The sequence below is a fragment of the Rhagoletis pomonella genome, unplaced genomic scaffold (genome assembly GCF_013731165.1).
Source record: "Rhagoletis pomonella isolate Grant_MI unplaced genomic scaffold, Rhpom_1.0 Rhpom_scaffold_00004, whole genome shotgun sequence".
Classification (NCBI taxonomy): Eukaryota; Metazoa; Arthropoda; class Insecta; order Diptera; family Tephritidae; genus Rhagoletis; species Rhagoletis pomonella.
Genome location: NW_023458558.1, coordinates 36,612,887 through 36,634,407, shown reverse-complemented (window position 1 = coordinate 36,634,407; position 21,521 = coordinate 36,612,887). Strand labels below are relative to the sequence as shown.

The 21,521-nt window shown below is 35.1% G+C and overlaps 1 protein-coding gene across 1 annotated transcript in view; it reads right to left on the bottom strand.

Annotated features, from left to right (window-relative positions):
- Nucleotides 1-21,521, bottom strand: part of LOC118737541 (nucleolysin TIA-1) — a 383,280-nt gene that overhangs the window by 170,033 nt on the left and 191,726 nt on the right. Inside the window, exon 2 of the mRNA XM_036468115.1 lies at nucleotides 14,620-14,707. Coding sequence (XP_036324008.1) covers nucleotides 14,620-14,707 — 88 coding nt within the window. The remainder of the gene's footprint in view (nucleotides 1-14,619; nucleotides 14,708-21,521) is intronic.

The following is a 21,521-nucleotide window of genomic DNA, read 5'->3' as shown; positions in this document are numbered from 1 at the left end:
GTTTTTTTTTGTAAACATGTTTTAAAAGTTTCTTAGACCCCAAAGGTTACGCAAGTAAAATTTCGCACTGCTGCGGTAGTCAAGGACAGACGTCCGTCTCCCACAAGCGCACCTTTTTACGTGAGCACATACATATGTATGTATATACATAAATTCACATTAACTTTTTGTTTTAAACATTTTCATCTAGGCGGCGCTAACAAAACGTCACCTTGGTTTCATCGCCGCATGTGGGCTGTGTGGCAAATACGGCTCGTTGGCCGCCAGTTTGTGCAACTTTTCTGGTAGTTGCCGTTGTAGCTTCGCCAGAGCTGGCATCCCGATGACAGATATTTGCGAGGTCAAATCTGTACAACCAACTTTGGCGTTGTGTTTCATTATGTTGCTTGTGTCTGTCCTCGTCAATTGTATATCCGCGTTTTGCCTGTTTGTATCTCGAGTCTTCGTTCATGCACAATGCATAGCAACGCAGGACATTTCAAACATATTTTCTTTAGTTTGTCTTATACATCCATTAATGAAAGTGTTTGGTTATTTCTGTGTGCGCATAAAAATGCGTTACTGTATTGAAATAATTTAGACTTTTTAGTAACATCACGAAACATTGGCTCAGACATATTACCAGTTAGCAATGAGTTTTAGAATGTCCTTGTAAAATATTTGAAAGCTATGCTATTAACCAATAAGATGCAGAACTTTGAGAGTGACCGTTCTGTCGCAAAACAGCCTAGTTTATTTGAATAGGAGGCTTTCACCCTAGCGAAAAAGATGCTAAAGGAGTATTAACATGTAGGAAGCCAATTTATTAGGAATTATATATAAAACTCCTGTCTGAACTTTAGCAGGCAACTATCGTGGAAAATCAATGACGAGAAGTGGGTAAAAACTATTCAGCAGCATCGCATAAGTGAAAAAGGATGGTGAAATACACTTAGGAAATTTCGTCTGCATTTTTGCAATAAATGGCCAGGGCTCGTATTAAGCGTATGTTTTTTTTACCAGGGATTAGTATGGAAAGCGACCAAAACTACTGTAAGGAGACTAAAATGGCAACATAAAACGCCGAGATATATTGGCTTAATTTTGAGGTATAGATTATGGATTTATATGTAGTTTTCTAGCTGAGGTTATTTTCTGAAGATATTTTCGTTTTTAGTTTGCATTACGAATGAAAACATTAAACTTTATCATGTAAAATGTTACTCATATACCCATGTATGCACGAGTTTGTACGGAATTAGCCTGGTATGACATGGCGTATGGCGTAACATTATTTCCTGCTCTAATTTCACAAAAAAGATTATTGCACATTTTCCTTTGGCTATTTAAAACTAGTTTTATTTATTTATCTTTAAATTTTGATCTTAAGTAGCTTGATTTTTTGTTAAAAGTTTAAATTTTCTTTCAATAAAAATTAAGATATGTTGGGAATAGCTATAAACTATTTCGGCGCTTTTTGTGTTGGTTAAAAAATTGGGATTTTAACTACAGCCTCTCAGTAAGTACTGCAAAGAGGGCTTTATGTACAGCGGCTGCCCACATAAAAAATGGCTTGAGAAAGGCAGACCTTGTAGCCAAGAACGAGACGTTAAGTTAAAACTACCGCGGGTCGGCATGGAAAAAGGTCGTATGGTCATACTTGTACAGCGTCATCAATTACAGATCATGAGAAATAGGGAAACCCATTTTTTGACAGCAGTTAGAAAGAAGTTAGTACAAAGAAAATGGAAAATTTTATTAGAAAATAAGGCCAAAGAACTTATTTAAAAATCCATAAACCGGTTGAGGCGCTCAAAGCTTGCTGGGAGTAATGCTTATTCCCAAGAAGCGATATCGCGCTCTGAATTTTTGCGTCAAATATCGGGGAATAAGCCAAGCGCAAAAATAAGCTGCCTCTATGAGTACATGTCTACATTTGAAATCTTAAGCCCATCTTTTAGGTCCGTCCAGATTGCGAAGGACTTTCCGCGCAGACCGAGACAAAATTATGATTTAGACAAGATGGCCTTTAAACACTTATATAAGGACAAAGGTGAAGGGGACTATGTAGATGAAGAAAATAATAAACATAAAATTAAAACAAAGATAAATATAAAGAAAAAGATGAGGATAAGGATACCCATAAAATAAAGATGAAGATAAAGGAAGAAAGATTAAAATAAAGGTAACTATAGAGAAAAGGATATAGTGTGAACTATTTTGGGATTTTAGAGATTTTCGGGATTGTCGGGACTTATCGATATAACGATCGATATTTTTATCGGTTTTGATATTGAAATTTTTATCGATATCGTCACCTATTTTGCTATCGATTTCTTCGGAACTTATCGATATAGTAATCGATATTTTTATCGATTTTGTTATCGATACTTTTATCGACTTAGTTATCGGTTTTTTAATCGATATTTTAAACAATTTTGTTATCGATATTGTTATTCTTTTTGTTATCGATATTGCTATTTTTTTGTTATCGATATTGTTATAGATTTTGTTATCGATCAAATATCGATTTTGTTATCGATTATTTATCGATTTTGGTATGGATTATTCATCGATTTTGTTATCGATAATTTATCGATTTTGTTATCGACATTTTTATCGACTTTTGAATCGATTTTTGTGATCGATTTTGTTGTCGATTATTTGCCAATTTTGTTACCGATATTTTTGTCGATTTTGTTATCGGTATTTTTATCGATTTTCGAATCGATTTTGCTACCAATATTATTATCGATTTCGCTATCGAAACTTTTATCGAATTTGTCATCGGTTTTATTATCGATATTGTTATCGGGTTTTTAACGATGTTTTGTTGGATGTTACTATCGACTATGTTATCGATAGAGTATAAAAATAAAGGAAAGCAGAATAACATAGATGTTGTTAGAACGAACAGGGGTAGAGGTAGGGATCTAGATAAAAAAAAAATATAACCTTGAGCAAAAGCAGATGTACATATGTAATACATAGTGCAAATAAATTGAATTTAAATAAATGACAATTTTTTGTATGAATATCCAAAAATATGTATGTACGTATGTATTACTGCACTCCTATTACATACGAAAAAACTTGTTTGTAGAAAAAAACTTTTATCGTAATGAGTTTGAATGATTTGAATATTTTCCATTCATTCATTCACATTCTTCCATTTGAAGGTAGAAAATATAAAACAAAATGTATATTCATAACTTACAAAATTCCAAACGCTGAGTGTTTTGTATGTGAAGTAAAATATTCAAATCTACTGTACTCTGTTTGGCTAGAAGTTTGAATGAATTCATGCAGCCCTCTAATACATACGCAACGTAAGTTTCACTTCTCCAGTGTGGCCCAGGCGCACTTCCTTTGTTTTACTACCGAAAGTCTCAACTTTAATTAGGAACGACATACGCATCCTCGTATTAGTTAAGGTATAGAAATTCTATCCTATCAGCAGTATTAAATAAATTAATTTTTTTCGATTTTCATATTATAAATAATACAATAAAAATCAAACGAATTTCGTTCCTGCTTTCCTTCATTTCTTTTTGTAGCCAATTATAAGTGTTGGCTTTTTGACGCGCAAATTTCATTATCCTTTTAAAATGTCGGCAATTTTCATTTCATTTATTTTATGTCGTCTGACCCAGATTGTTCTTCATTTTATTTTACGATTATCTTTAGTTTTCTGTTTCCACTCTGTGATCAGGGGGTACTTTAATCGTTATCTTTCACAGCTAGCCTTACACTTAACACACATCCAATCTCCAAAGAGTGGTACGACATTTGTATATACATACGCCATTTTTTAAGTTAAAAAAAAAAAAAAAAATATACGTTCACCGCTCAACTGGTTGCTTGCAATCAATCAAGCGCCCAGCCAGCACCTACAAGCGCCAGCCCACAAGCTATTTTACAGGTGCTTGAATAATTCATCGCTAATGAAGTTCCACCCTTAAAGTACGACTTTAAAATTCACACAAATGTCCTTTTGTGCACAGCCACGCCTCATGCCGATGTTATTGAGTTATTTCATTTTTTTTTTTTGTTTTGGACTTTTACTCGTCGAATTCTACAAATTGTCATTAATTTGCAAGTTAAATCAAGAGAACGTCAGATATTTTGGGCGACGTTGGAATGCCATTGAGTATTCTGTAAGTGTGTGTATGTGTGTGTAGGTGAATACATGGGCTGGTGCGCCACCTTAGCAGCTAAGCTTCGAGCTAATTCGCGCGCTCGCCGGTCAATTATTGGACGCCCCAGAGACCACTAGCGTGCCATGTGAGCGTTTATGTATACGTTCAGATAATTGGTTAACAGAAACAAACTGAAAGTTACGACCAAAGAAAGAAGGAAAGTGCTATCTATGCCGAAGGTTTTATACCTTTCATGAGTAGAAGAAAATTTAACTTTGACATTTACATCGAATACCCTGAATAGGCATACATATTTCAGATCCTTCGGCATATAAATAGAGAAGTTATATCACAAAAATGCATACAATGTGAACTAGCCGAGGTGTGGAGGCTATAAGTTATAGATCACCGAACGTTATGATTTTCTCAGCAGAATTTTCATTAGTGATAAGTGTCGTCATGCCCTTATTAGCAGATATTGTGCGATTGATTAGTAATATAATCACAAAAGCTCATATCTGAAGAATCAGTTATATGGGTCCTATACCTTATAGAAAACTGATATTAGAGACTTTTCGGTAGACTTTCTTGTAGTAAATTGTTTACAAAATTGCAAGGTTTTATCAAACGAAATGAAGACGACTTAATACTTAACCAACTACCATACGTCTTGAAGGCCCCTTTGGAACTAACCCTTTGAGTACAAAAATTCAACGGTTGAAGTTAAAAATCTGAAAATTTGTACACAGGCAAATCTTGGGTCGCCGATTTTGAAAATACAATCAAAAGCTTTATAAAACTGTGTCCAAAAGTATCATTAAAAAAACACGAAAAAGAAGCATGATATAATTTTCAAAAAATAATGTTTTTTTATAACGAAGGCTCTTACTTACGAAAGGCAACACTTTAAGCTCAACAGGACTTTGCCCAATATATGGGACGCTTGTACTGAAGGGGTTAATACTAGTGCGGGCCAATTTTGTTTTTTCTTACTATGCGCGTATAGCACAGGGGGACTCTACGTGTTATTTCAATCAAATTTTCGGAAGAAACCATGGGACTAAAACCAATTTGGAGTTTGCCAAACTATTGTAATAATTGTTTATTCCTAACATTAGTTTCAGTAAAAAAGCAAAACCTTTCCTCGTTAAACTTTATAATCAGAAATTATTTTACTCGGGTTTCCTACAGGGGTAAGGTAAGTGGTTGTGTTACAATAATTTGTGATGGGTGGTTAAATATATATGGATATATATATATGGCTATATGTAGTAGTGATCCGGGTTTTTTCACATGCAGCAGATGATTGAAACATCATTAAAAGGCCGTGTACTAAATTTCGATCGGATATCTCTCGACTCAGATCATTTCGATATAGTTTTATGGGGGTCTATCACTCCTTTTCCGGTACATTTAATGTTCATGGATGGTATGAAAGTGGGCAAAGAAAATTAAATCTATGGATTGCCAGCAGAAAAGAGAATGTAAATCAAATTCGTTTCATTTTATTATATTTCCTTTTACTTTAGCATACTTGAAAAAATTACATTACGCTTCTGCATAATTATGTATGTGTAAGTGTGTGTGCTTGTACTAAACCTCCCAATAAACATTTTTGTTAAATCTCAATTTGAGATGCATTTGACAATCAGTACTTTTCTCAAATTTCAAACGTTAACCCTCAAATGCATCTCAAATAACCGTTGATAGCGTTCTAAAAGGCACTTTTTTAATGTGAAATTTTCCTTTATTTTCAAATTGAGAAATGTTGAATTCTCAACTTTTCTTCAAACGTGAGTGGAGCGGAACGAAATGAAATCCAGCTACTCTCATTGAAATATTTGATACGTGATACATGTAAGAGAACCACAGTTATAATAGGAAAGAAATTTTTATTTATGCAGTTTAACATTTTATTTAATAAGTTATTTATTCAGTTAGTTTAACAAAGAAAAATGCGGTTGATGTAAAAAATTAATGGCATAGTTTGTTTTGAAATTAGACAAATTGCGAATAACATCGACCGCATGGTCATAGGGATAAATCGATCCAAGTAAATCCAAGTACATACTCGATACTTTTCTCAATTTACCAAGAAGTTTTTTACTCGATACCTTTTACTGCGATCCAAGTAGGTATCGAAAAATAGCACTTGCATCGGAAGCGCAAAACATATTATGCTTCAGTGTCTTTTTTGAAAAGCAACCCATTAGACGAATAACGAATAACGGTTGTTGAGTCATCTGTCCCTTGGTAGATGCTTTTCTAAAAAACAGGTCCCTACAACTATCAGGCATGTTCTAAAATTCAAAAATTTGAAATCGACTCGATTTCGATAATTTTCTCGGTGGTTTTTAACCGAAAAATTTACGAGTCTCGCATTAAAATGATTTATTTCATATCGTTGCTGCTTCTTTTACGGTTTTCAATTAGAATATTCAGTCTTTTCATCAGATATAATAAAAAAAATATTTGGCAAATCGAGTCGAGTTCAAAGTTTCGAATTTCAGAACATGCCCGCATATCAAAATCTCGCCTTTTAGGAAAACATTTGGATAAGTTGATTTTTTTGGAGAAATATGACAAAAAGGGAGTTATTTTCTCAAACTTATTTTATATGAAAAAACTTTATCTATTAATCTTGTGAAAATGTATTCTATTGTTTTTTATGAAAAATTATTTGAAGATAAATAATCTTGAAAAAATTCATATTTTTTGTGAAAAAAATTCAATAACTTGGAGAAATTAGCAAAATCTTAGTTCTATGTACAAGTACTCGATACCTTTCCGATACTGAGTAGGTATCGATACCTTGTTGTTGTTTGAGAAAAATTTGAGAAAATCTTTAGTTTCAAATGATAAACAATGCTGAAAATCAAATTGAGAAATACGATTTTCTCAAACGCTTGAAATTTTTTGTACCAGTATTTGTTGGGCTACTACGCTTTGCATTACACAAAAGTATGTATGTACATATATATGTACAGTATATTGTACTGCTAAGCAACATCTAACGTGAACACGAACAAGGAACAAGAACAATTTTTGGTAGTTATTTTAAATAAGTTCGCTATGCAGCAAAAAAAAAAAAACCAAAGCAGCCATGCGAAAATGTCAAAGTGATTGTTGAAACGCAAAAGCAAATTGAAGCAACAACGACAATCATCAATGCACGAACAACCATGGCCACCTGCAGCTAGCGTACAAGGACACTTCAGCATTACTGGCGGTTTAACGGTAATACCGGTCGGTAATAGTATCCGATTTACTTTGCGGGGATTAGATTTGATTAGATTTTTCGTGTTCTTCATTTTAGCACAGCTATCGTTACGAAAGTAAGGTAATGTAAACAAGAAATGCCAGCAAAATGTGAAGAACAAAACGGAAAATGCAATAAAAATTCAATACAACAGCACTAAGCATACTGAAATAGCTTTAAATCCAGGTATTCAATGTCCAATGGCCTGCATTTGACCCGCGCGTCCTCATCATTCATTGTGGCTACTCTCGTCATGCTTTGTCATTTGAAATTAGGCTTATTATTTTGTTGAGTATTTGTAGTAAGTTTTTTATTCTTATTTTCTCGGTACATGTATACATACATACTTTGAAGAGAAAGAAATTGTATTTACTAAATCTTTATTAAATTCAGCGAAACAGAAGTTTAGTGAAGGTACTGTGGAGCAATGTTATTGAGATGGCAGCTGCAGCGGCTTAATATTTCCCTATGAACTCGCATTTTAAATAATATATGAAAATTTATAGAGGGGTCATTCGCAAAAAGAAATATACATAAATTAGAATTTTGTAGTTATTTGTATTTGTCTGAGGATGTGTACAGAAAATAAATAGCACTCAGACTAATCTACTTCATATTCGAACAAACACGTGCCGGTTTACGTGTATTAAATGGCTAATATGCTCGCCTCCAGATGATATTTTTAAAACATCTTAAAACTAATCCCAGTGATAAATGGGAAACTCATAAAAAATCATATCATAAGCAAAGGAAGAGCGGTTTTCATGTATAGCATGTGAATCATATTTAGGTGTTCGTGTCATGAAAAGTGACCAAATAGTCAAGTGATTGTAATGGTTGTACGGGCTACGTTAAGGCCTTCGCGTACTGCGACCAACTTTGTCTATCGTGCGCTCCTTCGTACTTATGTATTTAGTATGCCGAGGAATCCAACCATCTTCTAGTAGATACGAACCTAAGATTTTGTGTCTCCTGTGGCCTAGTGCTTCACAGTTGGTGACTAAGTGTTCCATAGACTCTTCTTCCTCACAGCAGAATCTGCAAGTATTTGTGCTAGATGTTCCTATTTTGTGTAAGTGTTTATTGCAGGCGAAGTGACCTGTCAGTGCTCCTGAGAGTAAAGTTATTCCTTTTTTGTTTAAGGTGAGAGCGATGTTTGCTCTATTGGCATCAAAGCTTAGATATTTTTTGGAGTGATTTAGATCGCCTCCATTCCAGTATTCTCTGATTTTATGTTGTACCCATTTTTTCGTATCCTTTTTTATGTGGTTTTTTTTGCCATAGAAGGGTATTGGACCAATAAATTACCCTTCAAATACTTGCTATTTACTCAGAGTAAAAATAAAAAATTTCAGGATTTTCGAGATCGCTTTGGGATGTATAGGATATTCGGGACTACATATATCGAGATATTGGAGACTATTTCGGTATTTTCGAGAATACTCCGTGTTTTTAGGACTTTCGGGATTTCCAAGACTTCTTCAAAGTTTTCGCACAACTTCGGGACTTTCTGAACTATATCAAGATTTTCGGGATTCCAGGAACTATTTATGTATTCTTCCTTGAGGTTTTTAGAATTTTTGGGGTTTCTGGGACTATTTCGAGATTTTCGAGGCTGCTTCGAGATTTTTACGATTCCAAGTAATATTTCGGGTTTTTTGAGACTAAATATATCGGTTAATGTCCATAAATGTATCAATAAATATATGTATATAATAATCGATAAAAATATTGATAAATACATGGATCCAAATATCGATACAAATATCGATTAATATATCGATAGAAAAATCCATACATTTATCGATAACAAAATCGATAAATAGAACGAAAATTCTGAAAACACCGAAGTAATCCCGGGAATTTAGAAGTTGTCTCGAAAATCTCGAAATAGTCCCGAGCAATATTAAATATTCTCTACGACTCCAAAATTCCAATTTGGACCACTCTAATGCACTTAGTAATATCTAGTAAATTACAACATTTCTTATGTTTTATTTCATATCTAAATTCTTTCGTCTAAGCCAATACATATCTACAACCCACTTTGATAAAGCACCTGTTGGCGTTTTATTTTTTTTAAACTTTCGATAACAAAGCTGATAAAAACGTTGAGCCTTGCTAATTAAAAAATGAAAATGCACGTTTCATCCATCAAAGTAACATAGAAATACACCCAAGAGTGTAGTAAAATGATTTCATTAAGTGCCTCTTTGCTTATTAAAAACTTAAAACAAAAAACAGCTAAATAAATTGCTTAGGTAAGCAAATATTCCCCTCGGGAGCTGTAATGCAAAATGAGAGTATGTATTATAATAAAGTAAAAAACAGAGAATACAAAAAAAAAAAAATGAAATAAATGATGGATGTTGCATTAGCAGTTTCATGCTCATTATTGCATTTAATAACTTAATATAACGCTAAAAAAAAACAGAAGAAAGTGTGAAAATTTTAAAGAGAATAACAAACTAAAAGAAACTAGTAAGTTTAGGTATGTTTTTAGTTAAAAGGGACTTATTTAATACTCTTCCAAAAGACTTTCTAAATAGGGCGTTCTTCAACCAAATTTTGTAATAGGGCGTTATTGAAAAGTTTTTGAGATAGGGTGTTTTCGATCTGGCTGCCGAGTTAGGTCGCTCATCCACTCAGCAGTCGACATATGATGGGAGGTGTCAAAGACTTTGACACGCTTAAAAAAGTTAACATGGAAACACTTGTTTATATTCAGCATCATTCCATTTAAGAAGTGTAAAACGACATATATGTATTTAAAATGCCTTAATTATCCCTATTTGAGTAGTAACTAGAGCTGTGCATGGGACTAAATATTTAATCCCAATCCCGCTTTTCCCGAAATTAAATTTTAAGTCCCGAACATGCCCATCCCAACGTTTTTCAGAATTGTTCCACGGGTCCCGTGGGTCTCAAAATCTATCACTAAAAAAAATTCACATGACTTTCAAATTTCGTCCCAATAAAACATAAATATTGCATATTCCACACATCGTTTTTACGAAAGATTTATCGGAATTGTCGGGAAAAGATTTTAGTCCCGTCCCGCCCGTAAAATTTCACAGACCTTCCCGGCCAATTTGAAACCAGTACCGTGGGTCCCGCGGGTCCCGATATCCTGCGCCCAGCTGTAGTAGTAATATTTACATTTCTTTAAACCGTTGGAAAGTATTAAAAAAATAAATAAAAACAGGCTTTAATTTTTGTCTAGGGAAACTCTTCGTTGATATATAATTACTACATCCATACAAAGTTATCGCTTCATTAAGCCACACGTCACTTTTGGCAATTATAGATTTGAAAGAGCGAGCACATTGTCTACTTAGGATTCAGCAAAAACACCACCAATAATATTAACCTAGAGATTAAGTGAAGAATAATTCTTGCCAACAGGTGCTAGTTTGGACTCGGTAGGCGGTTTAAAAGCAGAGCCCTCTCTTTCACGAATCTTTTATATGACGCAAAGATGAGATATTTAGTCTTCAGTGGTGTCGAAAGGACTATGCGTCTCGAGATATATGACTCCATTTGCGTAGGAGACGGTTATCGAAGAACATAGAACGACCAACTGTTCGAAAATGACACCTAAAGATGGACAAGCAAGAAAGGAACATTCTCTCCTAAACTTTCGTAAAGGAAATAATGCCCACCAACAAAAGGTAATAAAGCTCGCGGCTTTTATTTTAAGTTATAATTTTGTTGTATTAGAAGCTATATTTAGATTTATTTTTGAAATCTTATTTTCATATTTGGTTTAAATTCCGCGTACATATATTTGTAAACTACCATTTTTTATTCATAAGAACCAGAACTCTTCAATTACCCTGAACTATGAAAGGCATGATGAAGCTTTGAATATAGTAGATTGGTGTGGATGCATTCCAAAATGGAATTAAGAACAGAAGAACCTATCTGCATAAGAGATGAGGATCTGGCGACAATTCGCAGAAAGCACATAGGCAATTACAGAATTTTTTGGTCCAGCGAAGATTTAAAATAGGTTGTAATGCCATATAAGAAAAAGAAGAAGTACAAACTCTATACGTAATAAAAAGCAGAGCGAAAAAAGATTGGCGCCCAAAACAATTGTCAGCTAATGTGTTACTAAGCCGAGGAGAAAGTCACTTTTGACTCCGTAAAAAGTGTACAAAAAAATTTTATCTTACAACCTGCTCACCCATGAGCTCAAAAAGCTCAACAACCTTCCACAAATACTCACATACACTAGTGAATTGTCTATTTTACTGCCTAGCTGACGTTACCGGAGTAATTTTTTGATGAATTTCTACAACTACAAGCGGTTAATTTGCGTTTCGTTCGGCTGACCCGTCTTTGAGTTGGGTTAGCTTTAAGCTCACTGATGATAGCTGCTCTTTCTATTGCGTGTACGTTGCTCATACGCCCCGTCATTACGAACAACATACATATAATAAATGCCAGCCGCTCAAGTGTTTGCCTTATCAGTGTTGTTTTAGCTGTTATTAACGCTTAATAGTGTCTTTCTGGCTTTGCTGTTTTGTCTGCAAATTTGTTTGCTTTAAGCGTTCTGGTGTTGATTTTACATTTAAGCGTTGAGCTTTCAAATGCTGACCTTTTCCGCATCGTACCACCGTGTAGCCGCCATCATCATCACCATCATCACTTCGCTACGCTATTTTTCGTAACGTTTCTACTCCTAGCTTAACTTTTACTTTATTACCGCATTCAATGCTTTATTTTTGTTGTTGCCGCTTCTGCTGCTGCTGGTTGTGGCAAAAGTCGAAAATTAAATTATTAATTTGTTTTGTGCCTCTGCAGGTCGGCGTATGGTAGTAAATACATAGATTCAGCCAACTTTTGGGGTCGCTTGAAAAAAAGGTTCGCAAGCTAATTGAGTAGCTGTAGTTGTATTTCTGTGCGTTTATATGTATGTGTGTGCGTATGTATATGCGTACCTTCATATTTATTCATGTTGCGTTGAGCACAAATTTGTTACGTTTGTTGATGGATTTGATGCGCCTTTAGCGACTTAAGCGCCTGGCGCCATCATTTCCCTCATTCGCATAGAATTCATCATTTTTGTGTATGCTCGTTTGATTGCTCAGTGCCCCATTTGTTGGCAGTAGCTGCCATGGGCTACTAGCGGCTGCTGCCACCACTCCACTCCATTCAGCATTCGCATTCACTGTGGCTAACCATCAGCGCATCAATTATTCATAAATTAAGCATACAAACAGGGAAAGTAGAAGCAACACAGAATCAAAATAAAAAATAACTGCTTAAGTTTCATAAAATCCCGCACAGCTAAAAAGTAATGCATTTGTGTTTGTGCGAAATTTGCCTTTTACTGACTGGCAGCACTGTTTTCATTTGCCAAAAACCCACCACCAGCTGCGAAGCACGAGAGGGCCTTCTCATTCCACTCTTCAATTTTGTGAAGTATTCCATTTGTGCTTAGCAAATGGCGCAAAATGCTCTTTGATGGCAACTAATGCAGCTGCTACTTGGCCGTGCCTCGCCTTTTTACGACTGTTATGCTGCTCGTTTATCCATCGTTTTTTTGTTTTTTTTTTTGTGTTTTTGTGAATGTATATTTTGTGTGTTATATTTTTTCCCTATTTGCTGTTGCTGCTGTTAATTAGAGCACATAATTAAAAGTTATTCAGCAGCATGCTTGTTTTCTTTATTTGTGTTAGCAAATCATACTTTGCAGTATGTTTATTTACTTTCGTTGAGTTCGAAATTTGATGGAGTGGCATGCAAATATTTACATGGGAAATATCAAAATAAAACGAAAAGCCTGGGGATTATACTAACTAGTAGGCACATGGCTGAATTTTGGCGAAAAATTTTAGAATTTGAAAATAAATTACCTTGTATTTTACAATTCTCCCAGAAAAAATGTCCCTTCAAACAAGCGATGAAAATTTTTTATTTACAGTACATTATTTTTAAATATACATAGACGAGCATTCCGCCTAAAAATGCACTAATTATTGTTTCGGGACGAATTTTTCAGCGGAAATGTATGTATTTTAAGTAAAAAATGTGATTCTACTTTTTATAAAACAAAAACAATAATCATTTACCGTTTTGCAACGGAAACGTATCTCAGATATGTAAACTGACATCTAAATCTATCTTTTAACCCGGGATTGGTGTGCCGACATACCCCATACGTATTATTTTCTTTGGTGAATTATAGTGTTTAAATTAATTTTTAATAAGAAGACGTAAAAATGTTTCCTTTGTACACAATAAAATAGCAATAAATAAAAGCCCTATAGAAAGATTTAAGCTTTTTGAGACATAAAAGGTTCAGAGCATACCCAGTCAGCTATTATGGTTCTCGAAGATGATCAACTGGGAACGAAATATGGTTTCAGTCCTAAAGAGGCAGTAACAAATTTGAGCAATTGCCTTACCTTTATGGCAGACAAATTGCTCAGGTCGCAAATTAAGTGGCTTACAGATTCAGGCTCCTCCTCGTCTCTGTGTCTTCGGAAATCATTGAGCGACACCATAAGTCTCCCAAAAGCTTTGCTAGGGCGATATGACCACTCTACAGATCGACAGGAAAGACGATTTCTCCTCTGCACAGCATAAGGAGCTTCCTTGATCTTTTTTAATGTTGCGCTCGTTTTTCATAAAAGAAAAATTCTTGAATGCTGAGCTCGTTAGCCAGCTTAAGATTGCTATTACTTCAGTCTGGAACACCGTGGTTCATCTACGCATTGGACTTACATACAAGTTTTTTCATGGTTCCTTAGATACTTGCACCTCTCCTTTGTCTCTGTGTATCAGTGTACAAATCTGGTTTCCAGGTTAGGGAGTCCGTTTGCCCAATCTTAGCGAACTGGTATCTTCATTTAGAAAGTTCTGCCTTCGAAGATTTCTTTATTTAAGGAATCGTATACCCAGCCCTTGGAATACTCCTTTGTATAGAAGCAGTCGTTAGATAGTCAAAATTGCAGCGCCTTGGAGGCTTTTGTTCTTTAAATGTGGAATATAAAGAGGGGTTCACCCTAGTACCGATTTTGGTGGGTATAGGCGCCTTTTATTTAAATCAAATAATATTTTTCAACTTCCTATTTCTATCCAGGAAGTGCCATAAATTGATATAGAAAGGACGTAATAAACGTTTAATTTAACTTTAGCCCTTTATTTAATAAAAATAATGCTGCAAACCAAGTTTCATCGCAAAGAAGTGTTGTTCATTTAACTGATATAGTTATTATCTTTTGAACTTACGATATTTCTCCAAATGGTGTGAAAGCATCTTTTAGTTGTTGTGTCTCGATTTCTGCACTTAAATCTCCAACGAAAATATGAAATTGCTCTGAAAGAAGAAAAATAGGAAAACGTTTAGTATAACTTTAATTTTTATTACTAACTCAATCAATACAAACAAATAGCTTAATTTTGTCTGATAAGTTTTAATATTGGACATACAAATGTATACACACATACATGCAGAGATTCTTTTTTGTAGCAAAACCCCGGCAAGCAACAGCTGCAAAAGCTACAGCTATTCAAGTGCAAACACTTTAAAGTGGCCAAAAGTGACATACGAAACGTGCAATTTCGGTTGACATTATCAAAACATAGTTAATGGCAACGCCAAGTCGACAAAGTTGACGACGACAACGAGCAAAGCGAATTGTGTGGCGAGACAAGCAACTGCATACATACATACTCGTACATACAAAGCTAGTCAAGGTTGCACAGGACATAACGACGCTGGCAAGATGGGGCTGTTAACATTGCGATTGCTGTTGTTGTTCTTGTCATCAGTGATTGTGGTAGTAAGTACTCCCACCTGAAGTGCATACAGCACATCTTGTTGCTTTTATTGTACACTTATGGGCAAAATGAATGCAATTGCCAGTGGTGTTGCTTGGCTAGTGGTGGCAGTTGCCGGTTAAGTGGCACGATATCAGATATGCTACTTCCCGGTTTGAAATGGTGAGCAGCAGCACTTGGACATCAACAAAGCGACACCAACACTTATATATGCACATGCATACGGACATGGATGTGTATGTATCTACGTAAATATTCACGAAAGCTGGCAATGAGTTTTGTCCGTCGACCAAACGGAGCGGTAAGTGGCGGAGGTGAAGTGAAAAAAGTAAAAAGACGTCAGCGCAGCGGTTGTGAAATCCAGTGGTATTACCCCGCAGTAAAATCTAAATTACCCAATGAAAATTGTCGTAGATTAACTGGTGTAAGCTGATGCGAAGTCTAGCTATTTCGCTTTGAGTAAGGTCGGTGTTATGCAGAAATTTTGTTTGGCAAACTGCGTGCAATTGTTGTTGCAGCAAACTCGGAGAGAGCGAGTTTGGCGACTCTCACAGCAAACTAATTTTGTTTGGTCAAACTGCAGCAAATTCGGTGTTGTCATATACAAAAATTTTAAATTTTGCGCGTTATGTACATCTGAAATTCTCATTTCGTGTTGGCAATAGCCATGAAAACCATAATGAACGTGCAACCCTGTGCCAAACTCGACATAACCACCTCCGAGCAAACTAAGCAGCCGCCATTTAATTTGGCAAACAAAAGTTTGTCTGCATAACACCGACCTACGACTGCTTCAAACAGCTGCGATACCGTAAGCGATGCGATACGAAAGCAAAATCGACATGCTGAGTACGTGGAAGTTGGTAGAAAGCGAAGAAACCTGTTCACAATTTCACGACAGCGGCACAGCGGCGACATAAAATAGCTTGCGTATCGATCGAGCGACACGGTTTGCTTCTCCCACCGCATATGGTATCGCGTGTCGTATCGCTTTAATGTGCACTGCGCGCATGTTGATGTCGCTTATCGTATCGCATATCGTACCGATCTAATATGCAGCATACCTTAGTGACACATAGTCCGACCAACGCGCCAGATGGTGACTGACTGGTATGCTAACTTATAGATACATTTTACATTTTATAAGACATCGCTATATTGAAAACATTTGTTGTTTACATGGAAAAGACGGCGGAAAATGAATAAGTTGACCTGCAAGGCAAGCTGCTATTCGAATAGTTCAGAACTTGCTGCATTCACTGCAAGGTAGTAGTAGGGTTTGCGATTGAATAAGAGCTTTCGGATGTAAATATGTACATGCATGTGTGTATATATGTATGTATATGTGGCGCAGTTGTAAATGTTAGACGTACAAGTCTTTGCCGTTGACCGACAATTGCGACAAATGACAACGTTTCGTATTACAGGGAAATTGTACTTGAATTCGAAAATCATGCCCGCCGTCAAGCAGTACAAGCGCACATGCGCACACATATCCACAGAAGCGTTTGTACATATACCTACGAATACAAATACTTGCATAGACTTTGATTTGAGTGATGAGCAAACTATGTAATAGCTTACATGAAGCGGCAAGCATGACGTTCTAAATGCGGTAAGTGGAAAGCGACAAGTGGCATGTGTCGTGTGGTAAGTAACGAAGTATACATATTTGAGGTAAGTTTTGTGTTTGAGTTTACACTCCTCCATTTGGCAGCGTTTGACTCGACTGTGCCAACAGGAATTTATATTTAAGTAACATTTCCGCGGTTTTGATTGATTGCAATTGAGATGAAAAGATTAAAAGTGTGTGTCGAAGTACCTATGTATTCATAATTCTTTCATACACATACATACATATCTTGATATTGAAATAAGCGCGCAGGTGCGCTTATGTGTTTGCCAATGTGTATACATATATGCATATGTGTTTATGAACGTTATGACGAAGCAATTTACAGGTCCCAATGACTATTGTTTTTCGTAAGTATAACATCAGCATTTTATATTCTAGCTGGTGGAGGAAAAATATGGAAAGAAAACACATAAATATGGATGTACAAATATGCCTATAGGCTTACTTTCAAAGTTGAGTGGATATTTATAACTACTCTTTGGGTTCTTTGGAAGTTAGAGTGATATGAAAAATATCCTTAACAGAACATCTTTAACAGAAATTAGTGGTGTTGTTACAACAGCAAATAAAAATATAAAATAAAAACAAGCTCTTAGCTATATTTTATTTTTTTTATTGTTTATTTATTTATATATATTACACTAAAATTTTACAAAAGGCAATGGCTGCTAAGGCTTCGGCTCGACATTTATACATAAAAACCTATTTTAATATCTCTAGATTATTTACATTAAGTATGTACATGTTAGTAATGTCAGATGAAAGGTAACAGTAGATTCATATACTTATTTAGTTTAGCTAAGTTTTGAAATTTTACGAATGCATTAATACAATCAGATTTTGCTGATTTTAGATGGTTTGCTCTGATCAAAACTTTTGTTCGGCTCTGGCTTAGTCCAGGACATTAAACAGTAGATGTTGAACTTACACATCTGGTGTATTTCAGTAAGAGCATGGCGGTTTCGACAATCCATTTAGTAAATGACTATATGTGGGAATGGAATGTCCAATACCTAGTCGCACAAAAGTTGAAAAAGAGTCTGATGGAAAAATTGGTTTAGTGCCAAGGGGATTATTTATTTTGAAGTGGTGTTGGTCGGTGGCCTCCTCGTTCGCAAATTTTCTGACAAAGTAATGTGACGCATACATCTGTAGATATTTTAGAGCGAGGTGGTTAAAAAAAATGTAATGGCTGCATCCGTGCTATATCTGCACACTCCTCAGCGACAATATTGCCTTTGATTCCAGCATGACTAGGAACTCACATGATTTTCATCGCGTCTTTGTGTTCATATACATATATATATTATTTCGTATAATATTGATAAGTACCAGCTCGTTTTTTGGGTTCTACAAGGCTTCAATAACAGATTTTCTGTGGCTGCATATAATGTGTTTTTTTTTCTCATTTGAGAGGAAACCATTACCCCTTCAAGCAGTGCAGCTGCTTCTGCTTTGAATGCTGAGCCGTATGTGGCTTTCGTAATGTTTATAGGGTCAAATTAGGTACTAAATAGTGTTTGGACGACAGGTATTTTATAATGCTAGTGTTCGCCCAGCGGTTAAAATTTAACCATTAAACTTAAGAGGAGTCGAGGTGAGTTGAGCTGAATTGAGTAGAGTTTAGATGAGTTGAGTTGAGCTAAGATGAGATGAATTGAAGTGAAGTGATTTTAGATAAGTTAAGATGAGCTATGGTGAGTAGAGCTGAGTTGAGATAAGTTGAGGTGAGAAAAGTACTTAGCACTTAGCATAACATAACGTTGCATAACCTTACATAACATAGCATAACATAACATAAAATAACCTTACATAACATAACACAAACAGCATAGAATAACATAATATAAGACAACAAAGCGTTACATAAATTAACAAAAGATAACAAAACAACATAGCATAACATAACATAACACATTTTTTTTATTTTTTTATGTATGTTTCCGCATAACTTTGGACCACGTTAACCGATTTCTATAACTCTTTTTTTAAATGGAAAGCTGTTACCTCACAGGTAGTCCCACATTAATTTGGTTTAAATCCGAACATCGGGTCATGAAAAAATTAACGAAAATCTTCAAATTTTATACGTGAATTGAAGTCTTCCTCCCTCTTTGTCTTTATATTCAGGTTTCTTTACTTTTATTTTAATCTTTAATCCCTTTCTTCTTCTGCATATTCAACTTTACCTTCTTCCTTGCATGAATATAAGTCTGCACAAAATGTATTCCTTAGCAATTTCTTTTATTCAGTATCAATATTAAAGCATACATTACAGTACACAACTGTGTACGTGTATGGTATTTATATTGGTGTGACTTTTTCGGTCAGAGAAATTTACCAGATCATCAGTATAGGAAATCTTATTAATTGACAGGATCGCTAATTTCATTGAAAGTTATGATGAACAATATTAGGGAAGGCGGGGACCCTATGGTAAGCCATTGTGTAAATAAATATAAAATTTTTGTAGGTTATTTAACAGTTTTATTCAGCTTGAGGCCGTTTATCATGAAAAAATTATGTGAAAAACAATAATAGATAACTTACACAGAGGTAGAAGCTATAGCTGCTATTTCGGATACTGGGATCACAAAGCCAAGTGGTCTACTCACTGAGCTAAGTTCGCCACGCAAACGGTTGTTGCTTTTTCCACTTTTTTAATGTTTTAACCCAACAAATTTTAAGGCACTTTTTGTTAAACGCTTATACATATTAGCTTCACCTGTATGTAAAAATTTCGAGCTTTCTAATTGGATTTCACTGAAAGATTATGAGTATGCAGTTTTGTAGCCCATTTTATTTCTATATTATAAGGTGCAAGTTTAAGGTAGCTGGGACTTATCGTTGATTTTTGCGATTTTCTTTTGTTGAAGGTATTGCTAATTTTCTTCGTATCATCGAACATGCTTCGTGTTACAGCAAATGGCTGGCACTGTCAACAAAAATAATTGTAAAAAATCAACAGTAAGCCCTAGATACATAAAACTTGCACTAAAATTGAGCCAGCTATAAAACTTCATACCGCAAATCTTTCTACGGCAGTGAGTCAGCAAGGAGGGCTTTGGGGCAAGTTGAGGATTTGTGGTAGGGTTCAGAGAGGATTTTATTCTTTAGGCTATTAAAATTTTGATGGAAGTTAGAGTCACTCCAAGTGGCTGCGAATTCTTCGGCGATATTCTGAGTACAGTAGATAGGGGCTCTTTGGGAGTGAACAAATGATATATAGTTGCGTTGGACGGATCCTCTAAAAGTGTTTATGTCTGTCCAAATTTGTTTTGGGCTAGATTTCGGAGTGATTTGGGCCGTAAGTGCTTCTGGTGCTTTCTCCTTTACTAATTGTAATTCTCTTATTTACTCAAAATTGACACTCAAAAAAAAAAAATCCTTTGAAAAGGAATAACGTTATTATGGAATTTTGGAAAATGGGCATTTATAAATCAAATAAAATAAAAACATATTAAATAAAGAAAAATAAATATTCAAAAGTTATAAATTTTTGGCAATCACTGGAACCTAGATCCTCTGGAATTATAATATGCAGCTCTCACCAATTGGCTAACGCGTAAAGCATAGTTAGTATACACAAACTTAAATTGGATTACAATTTTTTTTTTATCCGAACTAATTTTGGAAATTAACTCCAGGACTTATTCCGAATCAACTGCAGTAATTCCCGAGATAACTCCGAATTAACGAGTTGATCCGGATCTAATGCTGTTGCTTTTAGACTTCTCTACTGGTTTTTTAATCAAATAAATTAGCGCAGCATTTCAAAATCGGCCGCATTCCTTTACAGAATTTAATTTCTCAAATAATATTTCCGTGTAGTGACCATCGAAATAAATTGCGAGAAAATTCGAAAAGCGCACAAATAATTTGGTTTGGCCATTAGATTCATAGGCAGTGAAAAATTTCCGTACCCTCAGTTGGGGAAATATTATGCTTTTAGTAAAACTTTTCTTTTTTCCAAGTGAGCAGCTGAATACACAACAGGTTATCATAACCTGCAAAATTGTGCATGAAGAGAAATTAAAATACCTGAATTTATATAGTTGGCTGCCTGTTTAATATATCTACATATGTATGTATTATGTATGTATATGTATGAATGTACATCATCATAAGTATCGCTGTTTATGTACATACATATAACAAGTGGAACTAACAGATGTGCACACTTGTTTTGACACAACGGAATTTATGGCTAACACATATATAGATATAACTGCATGCAAATGATGGCAGCTACCAATTGTAGGTGCACTCACTCCAGGAACACTTACATATATGCATGGATATATACGTAAATTTATATACATATATAATTGCACTGCAACAAGGCAACAACAAAAGCACGTGTACAAAAACGATTTGAAGTATGAATGTTTACATTTTGCTCTTGACTGAATTGAAGTGAAGTGCATTGAAGTAAAAATGTTGAAATGCATTGCAATGGCCACTCTACGTTGGAGCTGCCTGTATGTGCATGAGCAGGAATAGACACATATGAATGTACATATGTACATATTTAAACACAAATAAAAAGAGTTGGTATACCATATATGTATGCACACTAGGGTGGTCCAAAAAAAGTAAAGTCGGAAATTTAATGCTCTCACCCCTAGGATTGTTCTATACCGAAAAAAAATATACCCCTGTTTTTTTTATTTTAAAATCAAAATATATTTAGAGGTCGCGCAAAGCGCTCAAA